A 14,898-nucleotide genomic window follows, 5' to 3' on the forward strand; every position below is an offset into this window, starting at 1 on the left:
CCTTCAAATATTTAATCATCCTTGCATATGTGGATAAATCCTATCTGCTTAATCATTATATTAAAACTATTTTCAGCTTAAGTTTCTCTCTGGTAGCTGAATATTTTTTCCTTGATCCATGTATTTCCTTTATTATTTACTATATAGTATTTATTTTGTAAAAAGCAATGATAGAACACTAGTTTTTAAAAGGAAAATATGCTCTATTTGTTTAAAACATGCAACTTTAAAGTCCTCTATATTTGACAGTGGTATAATTTTAAATCTATAGATGTCTTTTGTAACCAGAAAGGCTTAGGAGAGAATGGGAGTCAAAATTTCTAGGTGAAGCCATCTTTGGTAACTTATTACAAAACCCCAATATTTTCTTTGAATATAACCTTAGTGACATGTAATTCATATACCATAAAATCCACCCACTTAAAGTAAACAGTTCAATGGTTTGGGGGCACCTGGGTGGCTCAGTCAGTTGAGTGTCTGACTTATGATTTCAGCTTAGGTCATGATTTCATGGGATTGAGCCCCATATTGGTCTCTGCACTGACAGTGCAGAGCCTGCTTGGGATTCTGTCTCTCCTCTCTGGTCCTCACGCTGCTCATGCTCTCTCTCTCTCTCCCTCTCTCAAATTAAATAAATAAACATAAAAAAATAAAGTATACAATTCAGTGGCTTTTAGTGTATTCACTGAGTTGACCAATCATCACAATTTTAGAACCATTTTATACCTGCAAAAGGAAACCCTATACGTATTATCAGTGACTCCTCATTTCCCCTCAAAATCACAGCTTTAGGTAAGCACTATTCTTCTTTCTGTTTCTATAAATTTGTCTTCTGGGCCTATAAATGAGATGACACAAAATGTGTGTGTGAGTTTTTTTTTTTTTTATAATGGACTTCTTTAAGCATAAGAAAAAGCATGATCTCAAGGTTTATTCATAAGGTAACATGAATCAGTATTTAATTCCTTTTCTCTGTCAAAATATTTTCCATTGTATGGATATACCACATTTTATTTATGTATATATATCAGCTGTTGGAAATTTGGGTTGTTTCTGCTTTTTAGCTATTGTTAATAATACTTCTGTGAACCTTTGTGTACAAGTTTTTGTGGAGAGGCTTTTCATTTCTCTTGGGTATATATCTAGGAGTGGATTTGCAAGCTCTATAGTTACTCTATGTTTAAACTTTTGAAGAACTGTCAGACTGTTTTCCAAAATGGGTGCACCATTTTACATTCCCATCAGAAGTGTATGAGGATTCCAGTTTCTCCTCATCCTTGTCAACACTTGTTATTGTCAAGCATTTTGATTACTGCTACTCTTGTGGGTAGTAGTATCTCATTATAGTTTTGATTTGTGTTGCTATAATAGCTATTCATATTGATCATCTTTTCATGTGCTCATTGGCTATTTACATTTCTCTCTTGGAGAAATGACTATTAGGATCCTTTCCCATTACTTACTTTGTGTTAGGAAGTCTTTATATTTTCTACATGTAAGTCCTTTATTAAATATGTGAATTGAAAATATTTCTCCCATTATGTGTGTTATTTTTCACTTAGTTTACAGTGTCCTTTGAAACTCAAAAATTTTTTAATTTTCATGACATCCAGTTTATTGTGTATTTTGTCACTTACACTTTTGGTGTCATGTCTAAGAATCTGTTGTCTAACCCAACTCCAGGAATAATTACTTCTGTGTTTTCTTCTAAGAGTTTTATATTTGAGTTCTTACATTTAGGCCTTTTATCCATCCTGAGTTAATTATTGTCTATATTGTGAGAGAGGAGCTTTTTTTTCTCCTTGTAGATGTCCACTTGTCCCAGCACTATTTGAAAGTATTCTTTCCTTTATTTGAATTTCCTTTTCTTTCAATTGGCTATTATAGTTCCTTGAATTTCCATATGAATTTTAAGATCAGTCTGTCAATTTTAAACAAAACAAAACAAAAACTCCAGCTGGGATTTTTATAGGGAGTGAGATGAATTTGGAGATGAATTTCTCCAATTTGGAGAGTATGACTATCTTAACAATATTTTTTTTCCCAATTCATAAAAACAGGCTATCCTTCCATTTATTTAGGCCATCTTTAATTTCCTTCCTCAACATTTTTTAATTTTTATTTGTTTATTTTTTAATTTTATTTTTTAATTTTTTAAAATTTACATCCAAATTAGTTAGCATATAGTGAAACATTGATTTCAGGGGATTCCTTAATGCCCCTTACCCATTTAGCCCATCCCCCCTCCCACAACTCCTCTAGTAACCCTCAGTTTGTTCTTCATATTTATGAGTCTCTTCTGTTTTGTCCCCGTCCCTGTTTTTATATTATTTTTGCTCCCCTTACCTTATGTTCATCTGTTTTGTCTCTTAAAGTCTTACATGAGTGAAGTCACATGATTTTTGTCTTTCTCTGACTAATTTCACTTAGCATAATACCCTTCAGTTCTATCCACATAGTTGCAAATGGCAAGGTTTCATTCTTTTTGATTGCCAAGTAATACTCTGTTGTTGGAGTATATATACTCCATTGTATATATATACCACCTCTTTATCCATTCATCCATCGATGGACATTTGGGCTCTTTCCATACTTTGGCTATTGTGGATAGTGCTGCTATAAACATGGAGGTGCATGTGTCCCTTCAAAACAGCACACCTGTATCCCGTAGATAAATGCCTAGTAGTGCAATTGGTGGGTTGTCGGGTGGTTCTATTTTTAGTTTTTTGAGGAACCTCCATACTGTTTTCCAGAGTGGCTACTCCAGCTTGCATTGCCACTCCAGCTTGCATTGCCACCAACAATGCAAAAGAGATCCTCTTTCTCTGCATCCTCGCCAACATCTGTTGTTGCCTGAGTTGTTAATGTTAGCCATTCTGACAGGTGTAAGGTTGTATCTCATTGTGGTTTTGATTTGTATTTCCCTGATGATGAGTCATGTTGAGCATTTTTTCATGTGTTGGCTGGCCATCTGGATGTCTTCCTTGGAGAAGTGTCTATTCATGTCTTTTGCCCATTTCTTCACTGGATTATTTGTTTTTTGGGTGTTGAGTTTGATAAGTTCTTTATAGATTTTGGATACTGACCCTTTATCTGATATGTTGTTTGCAAATATCTTCTTCCATTCTGTCAGTTGCCTTTTAGTTTTGCTGATTGTTTCCTTTGCTGTGCAGAAGCTTTTTATTTTGATGAGGTCCCAGTAGTTCATTTTTGCTTTTGTTTCTCTTGCCTCCGCAGACGTGTTGAGTAAGAAGTTGCTGCAGGCAAGATCAAAGAGGTTTTTGGTTTTTAGTTTTTACAGTATAGGTGTTATACTTTGTTAAATTTATTCCTAAATATTTTATTCTTTTTGATACCATGGTAAATTGAGTTTTGATTATTTTTATTTTACAATTTTGCATTCCTAGTGTGCAGAAATTCAATTGAGTTTTGTATATTTTTCCTTTACCCTAAAAATTTGTTAAACTCATGTATTATTTCTAATAATTTTTTGTGGATTCATTAAAACTTCTGTATACAAGATCATGTCATCTGCAACTAGCAAGAGATTTACTTCTTCCTTTCTAGTTTGGATACCTTTTATTTCACTTTCTTGCCTATTTCCCTTTCTATAATGTATAGTAGAATGTTGAATAGAATTGCCAAGAACAGACGTCTTTGTCTTGTTTCTGATCTTAGGGGGAAAACATTTAGCCTTTAACCATTAAGTATCATGTCAGCTGCTCTTACTTTTTTTTTTTAAATAGGTATCATTTATATTAGATTTCTATGGTTGCTATAACAAATTAGTACACACACACACACATACACACACGTGCGCACACACACACACACACACACACGTATTCTTTCACGGATCTGGAGGTCAGAAGTCTAAAATCAAAGTGTGAACAGAGGCATGCGCCCTCAAGAGGTGCTAGGGAAATTCCTTTCCTCTTTCAGTTTTTGGTAGCTGTCAGTATTTCTGGAGTTGTGGAGGAATTGTTCCATTGTCTGCCTCCAAGTTGTATTACCTCCTCTTTTTTTGTGTGTCTTTTATAAGGACACGTCATTGGATTAAGGTTAGCTGCATAATCTGGAATGATCTCCTCTGCTCAAGATGCTTTATTTAATACATTTGCAAAGACACTTTCTCCAAATAAGGTAACATTCATACGTTCTAAGGATTAAAACGTGTATATATTTTTTGGGGTGGAATACCATTTGGCCTTTATCAGGTTGAGGAATTTCCCTTCTATCCCTGTTTTGTTGACTGCTGTTATCATGCATGGCTGTTAGATTTTGTAAATAACTTCTCCTGTATCTTTTGAGATTATCATTTAGTTTTTTTTCTGTATTCTATTAATATTGTGTGTTAACATTGATTTTCAGATGTCAAGCCAATTATGCACTCTTGGGATAATCTCCACTTGGTCATGGTGTATAATTCTTTTTATATGTTACTGGTTTTGATTTGCTAGTATTTTGTTTAGGATTTTTGTGTCTCTTTTCTAAGAGAATATTAGTCTGTAGTTTTCTTGTGATATTGTTGGTTTAGGTATAAGATTCCTACTTTCTCATAGAATGAGATGAGTAGTGTACCATCCTATTTTATATTTTTGAAAAATTTATGAACAATTCACATTATTCTTCTTTAAATACTTGCTAGAATTCACCAGTGAAGCCATCAGGCCTTCCCCCACCTTTTTTTTTTCAAATTTCCTTGGTCTCTTTATTTGTTACAGGTCTATTCAGATTTTCTGTTTCTTATCTCAGTTTGGGTAGTTTGTATCTTCCTAGGACTTTGTTTATTTCATATTGTTGTTTGTATGTAGTTGTTTAGTATTGGATTACAGGCTGACTTATTTCTGTCAGATTGATATGTGCCTTCTTACTATCTTGATTTTAATAATTTGAGTTTTTCTCTTTTTATTCTTGTTTAGTATACCTAAGAGTTTGTCAATTTTTTGATCTTTTAAAAGAAAAAACTTTTCGCTTCATTGATTCTCTCTATTGTGTTTCCAATCTACATTATATTCTTTCCTGTTCCAATCTTTATTTGTTTTTTTAATTCTTTTTTGCTATGGGCTTTTTGTTTGCCCTTTTATCCAGTCTCTTAGGGTATAAGTTTAACTATTGAATTCTCATTTTTTCTTTAAATACATGTGTCTACAAATATAGATTTCCCTCTAAAGTATTGCTTTTGGTGTCTTCTTTGTCTTGTCTTCATTTTCATTCATCTCAAAGTATTTTCTAATGTGCTTATGATTTTTTCTTTGACCCACTTATTATTTTGGAGTGTTTCATTTCCACATATTTATGATTTTTCTCAAATAACTTTCTTTTTGTTTTAATTATTTTAATTCCATTATAGTTAACATACAGTGTAATTTTAGTTTCAGGTGTACAATACAGTGATTCAAAACTTATATACATCACCCACTGCTCATCACAAGTGCACCCCTTCATCCCCATCACCTATTTCACTCATCCCCCCCATCCATCTCCCCTCTGGTTTGTTTATTCTCTGTATGTTCTCAGTTTGTTCTTTATAGTTAATAGTCTGTTTCTTGGGGCACCTTGGTGGCTCAGTTGGTTAGGTGTCCAACTCTTGGTTTGGGCTTGGGTCATGATCTCCTAGTTTGTGAGGTTGAGCCCACGTTGGGGCTGCAGTTAGCAGCACGGAGCCTGGTTGGGATTGTCTCTCTCCTCTCTCTCTGCCTCTTCCCTGCTTTCACATTCTCTCTTTCAAAATGGACAAATAAACATTAAAAAGGATGAGTCTTTCTTGGTTTGTTTCTCTTTTTTTCCTTTGCTTGTTTTTTTTTAATGTTTTAAGTATTTATTTTTGAGAGAAAGAGAGAGAGAGAGAGAGAGAGCGAGCGAGCGCACGAATAAGGGAGGGGCAGAGAGAGAGGGAGACACAACTCCGAAGCAGGCTTCAGGCTCCGAGCTATCAGCACAGAGTCAGACGCACTCACGAACCGTGAGGTCATGTCAGCTGAAGTTGGACGCTCAACTGACTGAGCCACCCAGGTGCCCTGCTTGTTTTGTTTCTTAAATTCCACATATGAGTGAAATCATATGGTATTTTCCTTTCTCTGACTGACTTACTTCACTTAGCATTGTACTTTCAAGCTCCATCCATGTCATTGCAAATGGAAAGATTTCATTCTTTTCTATGGCTGAATAATAGTCCATCATACGCACACACACGCACATGCACGCACGCATGCACACAACTACACCCCACATCTTCTTTATTCGTTCTTCAGTTAATGGACACTTGTGCTACTTCCATAATTTGGTCATTGTGTCTCAAATAACTTTCTGTTACTTATTTTTAATTTCATTCCATTGTAGTCAGAGGGCATACTTTGTATATTAATCTTTTAAAATTTATTGAGGTTTATTTTATGACCTAGTATATAGTCTGTCTTAGACAATGTTACATGTGTACTTGCAAAAACTATGTATATTGGTGGTGTTGGCTGTGGTGTTCCTCATATGTCTGTAAGGTTCGTACTAGTCAGATGTATTTCCTTGTTTATCATATAGTTCAATTCATTTTTGAAAGTTAGTATTGAAGGTTGCTACTGTTATTATTGACTTATCTGTTTCTTCTATTATGTCCATTTTGCCCTATTTTGGGGGTGTTCTGTTGTGAAGTCATATGTGTTCCTAATTGCTAGAACTTTGTGATGGAATGGTCCTTTTATCACTATGAAATATTGCTATTGAAGTCTAGGAACGTTTTTGTTTTAATGTCTGTTTTGTTTGATGTTATAGCTACTACAGCTTTCTTATGTTTATTGTCTGCATAGAATATTTTTCTATCCTTTTTCTTTCAATATATTTGCACCTTTCAATCTAAAGTATGTCTCTTGGAGAGACCATATAGTTGGTACCTGTTTTTTTTTTTTTAATTCTGTCTCACAATCTGACTTTTATTTGTATATTTTAATAGCTTCAATTTAATGTTATTTTTGATATATTTGAATTATCTGCCATTTTACTCTTTCTTAAATATCTCATTTGTTATTGTAGATAATAATGCTTTTGTTACTCTTTTTTATTGCTCTTCCTATTAAATATTTTCTAGTGTAACATTTTAATTTAATGGTTTTTAAAATAATTATTTTAGTTACTTGTTTAGTGTTGGTTTAGGGCTTATCATATATATCTTAACAGAATATACTTCAGACTTCTACTAACTCAACTGCAGGGAAATATAAAAATGTTTCTCTTTTATAACTCTATTCTCTTTTTCATCTTTTTTTTGTGGTATAACTATATATATGTGTATATGTATATACATAATCTATATATGTTACAAACTCAACAATATATAAGTATAAAAATATACTCATTTTATATACTTTTGTATCTCAAGGAGATAGAGTATAAGGAAGAGCAAGTATATATTTCTTATGTAAACTTGCTATTAAATACTTTTCTGTGTTTCTTTTTCATTTGTTCTTGTTGATTTATATTACTATTTGGCATCATTTTCTTCAACAGAGTTTTGCTTCCCTCTGTCACTTTGCTGTTATTGTCAAATATATTACATTTCTATATGTTTTAGGTCCAGCAATGCACTTGTATATGTGTTGTTTTATAACGATTGTTTTTCCTTTCTAGCACTCTGGATTGATATACCTGATCCAAAACTGAACAGCTTCCTTTAGTATATTGTAAGGAGGATTTTCTCCCCAAAAATGTGTTAATTTTTGTTCATCTTGTAATGTCTTCATTCTGTTCATTTTTGAGAGGTAATTTTATAAATATAAGATTCTTGGTTGACATTGTTTTCCAGATTTCTTGAGGTATAATTGGCAGATAAAAATCATGTATTGTGTATATGTGATGTTTAGATATATATACACGTGAAATGATTATCATAGTCAAGCTAATTAACATACCATCATCTTACATAGTTCCTGTTTTTTGTGTGTATGGTAAGAATGCTTACAATGCACTGTCTTAGCAAATTTCAAGTATACAATATAGTCTTATTAACTATAGTAACCATGCTGTATATTAGATCTTCGGAGCTTATTTATCTTGCATAACTGAAATATTGAATGCTTTGACCTATATCTTGACCCTCCCTGCCCCCCCCCCCCCCCCGGGTCCCCCAGCTCTTGTAAACCACCAGTCTACTCTGCTTTTTTGAGCTTGACTTCTTTTTAGATTCCACATATAGGTGAGATCATGCAGTATTTGTCTTTATTTCACCTGGCATAATACTCTCCAGATTCAGGGGCACCTGGGTGGCTCAGTTGGTTAAGTGTCCCATTTCAGCTCAGGTCATGATCCTGTGGTTTGAGAATCAAGCCCTACATCAGGATCTCTGCTGTCTGTGCAGAGCCTACTTTGAAGCCACTGTCTCCTTTCTCTCTGCCCTCTCCTGCTCATATTCTCTATCTCTCTCAAAAAATAAATAAACATTAAAAAGTATTCTCCAGATTCATCCATGTTGTTGTAAATGGCAGGATTTCCTGCTTTTAAAAGGCTGAATATATGTATATATTTTCATTGCTGAATAACATTATGTATGTGTGTGTGTGTGTGTGTGTGTGTGTGTGTGTGTGTGTGTATATATGTATATATATACATATACACACACACACACACACACTACAGTTTCTTCATTTACTTACTGGTGGACACTTAGGTTATTTCCATATCTTGGCTACTATGAATAAGGCTTCAGTGACCATGAGAATGCAGCTATATCTTTGAGATACTGATTTCATTTCCTTTGGACATACACCCTGAAGTGGGAATTCTGGATTATATGGTAGCTCTTGGTAGTTCTGGTTTTAACTGTTTGAGGAAGCTCTATACAGTTTTCCAGTTGATTATTCCAATTTACTTTCCCACCTTTTACTCCACAGCCTCAGCAACAATTATTTCTTATCTTTTGATTATAGCCATTCTAATAGGTGTGAAGTGATATCTCATTTTGGCTTTATTTGCATTTCCATGATGATTAGGGATGTTGAGCACTTTTTCATTTATGTGATGGCAGTCTGTGTGTTTTCTTTGGAAAAATGTCTGTTCAACATCATTTGTCTATTGTTTAATTGGATTGTTCTTCTTCTTTCTGTTGAGTTATATGAGTTTTTATATATTTTGGATATTATATTTTCTCCATCTGCAAAACCAAGCCCAGTGTTGAGGGCCTCCCATTTTTTTCCCCTTGGGCAGTGCTTGAAGTGTTCAGGGTTATGCATCTTCTTCCCGTGCAACAGGGTTGAGCCAGCTGTGTGTACTCATGAGCCATCTGCAGAAGCTCAAGTGTGCCACGTGGGGGAGGGAATTATGGATCGCTGGGGACATGTCTGTGCTCTTTGAGGTATGTTTGCAGGTGATGTATCATAAGAAGTTCATGGATGGGCCTCTTGGTAGAGTTCATGAGGTGATTAGTAGAAACCTTAGCTCTTTGCTGAGTTTTGTGCCCTAGTCACTGTGAGTGCCCTTTTTCTTCCTCTGCCAGTCCTTTCATAGTTCTGGATGGGGTGAGAAAGAAGTGGTCTTGTTGGACATAATCCCACTTGGCTGTGGCAGCTAGACACATACTATGCTGTCATTGCTCCTGTGGGAGTAATTGTAAGTTGAAGGGGTTTCTCTTGGGAGTGCTGTTTTTGCCTTGAGGTGGGGGGGGTGTGATGTGGTAATATGAAACTGTTCTTACTCTCTTTCGTCCTCCTATTCTTGGAAGTTTTGCTCTAAGTGGTCCTGAGACTTCTCTCTGGACTTCTGGGCTCCCACAAAGGTGCTCTTGTCTCTACATGAGCTGATAAAAATCTGCTTTTGTGGGAGGATGAGGTCAGAAAACTCTTATTCCATCATCCTACGTAGGTCCTGTTTTTTCACATTTTTTTCATTCAGCACACTGCATATGTTTGCATATGTTATCGTTTCCAATCCCAAGTTGGCTGTATGTCCTGTTGGGTTTGTCTTGTATGCAAAAGCATCATCTTCCTCTTGCTGCTTTTATGATTTTCTCTTTCTTTGTGGTCTTCAGCATTTTTACTGTTTTATGTCTGAGTGTGGTTCTTTCTGTGTTTTTTTCCTACTTGGATTTCACTGAGTGTTTTGGATGTATATGTTAGTGTTTTTCATCAAATTTGGGAAGTTGTCAGACATTATTTCTGAAAAATTTTTACCACTCTCTCCTCTGCATTAGTGTTCTCAGTAAATGCATGTTGTGGCCATTAATGGCACTCCACATTTCTTACAGGCCCTTCATTTTCATCTCTGTTCTTCAGATTGCTGAATCTCTTTTTCCTGCTTTCTACCTCAGTGATTTTTTTTTCTTCTGCTTGCTGAAATTTACTATTTACCTCTCCCATAAATTTAAAAATTTTAATTATTACACTTTTGAACTTTTTGGTGATTTCTGTATCTTTGTTGTTTTATATTTGATAAGGCATTGCCATATTTTCCCTTACTTCTTTAAATCTTCATGTCTTTAAGACTGAACATACTTGTAATAGCTGCTTTGAAGGCCTTTTGCTTCATCGGACTTCTGGGGCCTCAAAAGCAATTCTGTTGCCTGATTTTTCTGTGTGTATAGGTTACTCTTTCTTATTTCATCGCATGTTATAATTTCTCCTGAAAGCTGAACATTTTACATAATATAGCAACTCTGGGTCCTGATTTTTCTCCTTTTCTGGAACTGCTGTTTGTTTAGTGACTTTGCTGAACTGTTTCAGTGAAGTCTTTTTTTTCCTCCAGTGGATCCTCTGATGCTGCTCCTCCCAGGAGGCAGCCTGGGGTGCCCCAAATCACCCCTGGGTGATGGTAGTTTTAGCAGGGTTCTCTTGGACTTTTCCTTCTGACCTCTCTGGTGAGCTGAGTGTATTACACCCACCTGCTTGTCACCACTAACTGTTGACTGATTGCTGTAGTATTCTCAACAATGCCCCGGGGCATTAATTGCTTCATAGTCTGTTTGAATTCAGTGTCCATCCCTTTTCAGGGGCAGTCTTTATGAGGCCAGTCTTAGGGATTCTGACCCTCGTAGGGCTCTTCTTAGCTGTCTTTTTCCCTGCTTCTCTCTGGTGAACTTCTGTCTGTTCTACATTTGAGCTTATTGTTCTCATGGAGCTGCTGGCTGTCTCAGTTGCTTACGACCAAAACCTCCGTTGTTTTTTTGAGTGCGCTTTAGGCTCGGAGTTTCCCCCCTTTTGTTACAAATAAACTCAGTTCCCTTGAGAGAGCTGTGGCACTCTTTTTCTTAGTCTGCCTCTCCCTGGTGTGGGGCAGGGTGAGACTCAGTGCCAGTACTTTCGAATTGTAGGTGGGTCAGTGGCTTGTCCTTTCTGGAGTGATAACTGTGTTATGTGCAGGGCACTGGATGGGGATGGTGACCTTTGCTCTTCTCAGCTTTCATGTAACTTCTGCCCTGTGACTGATGTGGGGTAAAGAGTTACTGGCCCTCTTAGCCTCCTAGGCCTGATGTATAGCTTGCACTAACGAATGAGGGCTAGGAAGAGGATGAGCATTCAGACCTCTCCTGCTTCTCCTTGAATGGAGTTTCTACCACCAGAGCTGGGGGCCATGAGCAGTATTGTCTGCCTGCTGTTCCTGGTTAGATATCCATGGCCTGGAGAAGGAGCTCTCTCTGTTATTATCTTTACCCACCTGGGGTTCAACTTATTTATCGTTGAACTGCAGAGGGAGGGTGCAGACACAGGGAAGGATGACAGCAGATATGGGTCAAATATCATGGACTGCTGCCGTTCTTACTGAAATTTAGTAGATACTGAAATTGAGTAAATATTTATTGGCTGTAGGGTGCCTGGCTCACCCAATGGAAGAGCATGCAGCTCGATCTCAGGGTTGTGAGTTCAAGCGCCATGTTGGGTATACAGATTGCTTAATAAATAAACTAAAAAAAATTTTTGTTTTCCTTTTTGCTAAATTTGTCTGAGAACTTAAATGTCGTTTTTGTAACTTTTGCCAATTATAGTTCTTTTCCGATACAGTTTGTGGAACTTCTCATATTGCCATTCTGGAAGTCAGCTCCATATTCTTTAGCCATTAATTGCTATAGGTTTTTGAGATATATATAGTATTTATACCTTACTTACTATACTATATGTACTAGGTTTACATTCTGATTCTTTTTTAGTACTAGTGCTTTTTATTTTAGAAAACTTACAAAGTATTGACTCATATGTCATGCAGCTTTATTATACAGCGATACATTAAAGTGAAATATAATTGTGAGCATATGTTTATAGTACTTTCTCTTAGTTAATTTTTCCTTGAACATTTATATTAATTTAATGTTTCTAAAAATACACGTGATTTTACACAACAATATGGATATATCTCAATCGAGCAAAGGAATGTACACACAAATGAGTACTAGGTATATGATTTTACTTTATAAAGTACAAAGAAAAAAATACAAATATAACAGACAATCCTAAAATTTGTGTGGAGCCACAAAAGAATCAGAATAGTGGTAATATTCTTTTAAAAATATATCTCAGTAGTGTTTACTTAGTTGTGTTCATCTTGTGAAAATTCATTGAATTTTAGACTTATGTGCACTTTTATGCATGTTATATTTAAGAACTTAGATAATATATTATGAGATCCATATGAATTACTAGTTTTAACTGAATACAATTGAGAGTAAATTTACTATATTCAACATTCTATTTACTTTGGTATTTAAAATTGGTGGTACTTTGGTCCTCTAGTTTTAAGGACACTTGTTTCCTACTTTTATAAATGAAATAAAAGTTCATAATATACATTATTATAAAATCATGAACAATTATGTTTAATATTGTTGTTTCCTCAAAGCATTTTAAGATACTGTGCATCTCAAAATACTTCAAAAATGTTGACATTTAGAGGCCATTTATGAGTTATTAAAAAATAAAGCATGTTATTTTCACAATTCTAAGGAAAATTCTTTATGCAAGTTAGACCCTTTATATAATATATATAATCAGGGAGGTCTTTTTATCCTGTGTAATACATTTTTAAATTTTATCCTGTAGGACTATTTTGAAAGAAAGTGGGTTTGCCAGATATCTTCATTCAGCTGTTCTTATCAATGGAGCTATGCTTATTTTTGGAGGAAATACCCATAATGACACTTCCTTGAGTAACGGTGCAAAATGTTTTTCTGCCGATTTCCTGGCATATGACATAGGTATGTATCTGTTAGGATTGTACATAGTAGGAAATATCAGCAATTTGTCATGTAGAGATTCTCAAATAATATTAATCAACAGCATGTGTATATGTCATTTTAGAGATAAATTCAGAGATAAATTCCAGGAGAACAGACATTCTAGGTTTGAATATCCTTTTTGAAGGCTTTTGTGTAATGTATCCCTATGTGAGCAATTTATCAGTCTGTTGAGTTTGATTGTTGCCATGTTAGGTTTGATAATAGGTAGATAATGGAGCACTATCAAGTTATATAAATTACAAATAGTAGGAATGCAAGCATTTTAGAGTTAGTGGGTATGAGCAAAGATGCATTTAAATCAAACACACCAGATATAGTTACTTGGTGTAGGAAGACAATAGAAGTATAGACACAATAGAGCTAAAGAAGTAAGATCTGGGGACAAGATGGAAACCCAGAACATACCTAGGAATGAAAGTAAAGTATCTAAATAAGAATCTTTTCCAGAGAACCAGAAATACAGTGCATTTTTACAGTTCACTTGGTTTTAATTATGCTATCCGTAGTCCTATCAATTTCTAAATATTAAATGAATGTATTTTTTGAAATACTAAATTTAGCTACCCAGTAGACTATTATAGTGAAAACATTTCTTTTCTGTGTATCATTTTATAGATAAAGCCTAATTGATATTTAAAATATGTTTAGCAGTAGTTCAGAGCTCTTTTAATTGGTGGTGTAATGTAATAAACCAATTTTAAGCTATTAAGAAACATTCTGATGAATTAAGAGACCAAAGAATAACACATTTTATAGATTTAAGAGGTTTCTTTTGCTCTTGAAGATCATAAAGACACATAGTCTACTTTGAAAAATTATTTCAAGTGGTGGCATATAAAGAAGTTATACCTATTAATATGAGATTTGATTTTATACTTTGCATTTGGAAGGATATTCCTACTGATAAAAATAAACATGCTTTTTAACTCTAAACTATGTGTGTATCTTTCTGTGATTAATTATTAAAAAGAATCCACTGCCTTTGGGATTTTTAGATTCTAAATAATTAAATATTTACCTTTTTGGACTAATAATTTGAAGTGATGATTTATGATCAAAATTGGATCGTCTTGGCTTTTAGAAGGCTTGTAAATCAGTGCTGAGATCCTGAAAAATGGATTAAATGATCTGTCATTGCCAGGCTGGGACCGTCCACATATTGTTTCGGCTGTGGTGATGAGACAGCAAGCTTATTTCCTTGGAAGTAGATGGTTTGTTTCCCTTTTACGAATAAAAATCCTAGAAAAGTGTAGAGTTTTGTTGTTATTGTTAAAATCTATGAATTGACATTTTGAAACTTTCAAGAAGATTCTTTAGGGAATTTTCACCTAATGTCTCTACTTTAATGAAGAAATTAATGTTGAGCTATTTTGTAGCTGACGTATTGAGAAATTGTTTTTATTTCTTCCATATTGTTCAAGATTATTGTATTTTAGATTTTATGTATCAAAACAGCTTACCTAGGTGAAAAACATTAGAGGTGTTAGTTTCAGAGAGGTGGGAGAGACAAAGGGAGAGAGGGGGAGAGAGAGAGAGAGGGAGAGAGATCAGATTATCATTATTCTAATTATTTGTTAAGTGTTTCTAAGAATTAGATACTATGCTAAGGGCTTTGCACACAACATCTTAACCTCTCTAGTAACTTTGTAACAAGGTGTTAATATATTGGTTTCCAGAATATTAAGCAGATG

The 14,898-nt window shown here is 34.7% G+C and overlaps 1 protein-coding gene across 2 annotated transcripts in view; it reads left to right on the forward strand.

Annotated features, from left to right (window-relative positions):
• The window catches only part of ATRNL1 (attractin like 1), a 784,731-nt gene that overhangs the window by 114,748 nt on the left and 655,085 nt on the right, over positions 1-14,898 (forward strand). For both annotated transcript variants that reach the window (XM_045439061.1, XM_045439062.1), the window contains exon 10: positions 13,011-13,165. In XM_045439061.1, coding sequence (XP_045295017.1) covers positions 13,011-13,165 — 155 coding nt within the window. The remainder of the gene's footprint in view (positions 1-13,010; positions 13,166-14,898) is intronic.

Source organism: Leopardus geoffroyi, chromosome D2 (genome assembly GCF_018350155.1).
Source record: "Leopardus geoffroyi isolate Oge1 chromosome D2, O.geoffroyi_Oge1_pat1.0, whole genome shotgun sequence".
Classification (NCBI taxonomy): domain Eukaryota; kingdom Metazoa; phylum Chordata; class Mammalia; order Carnivora; family Felidae; genus Leopardus; species Leopardus geoffroyi.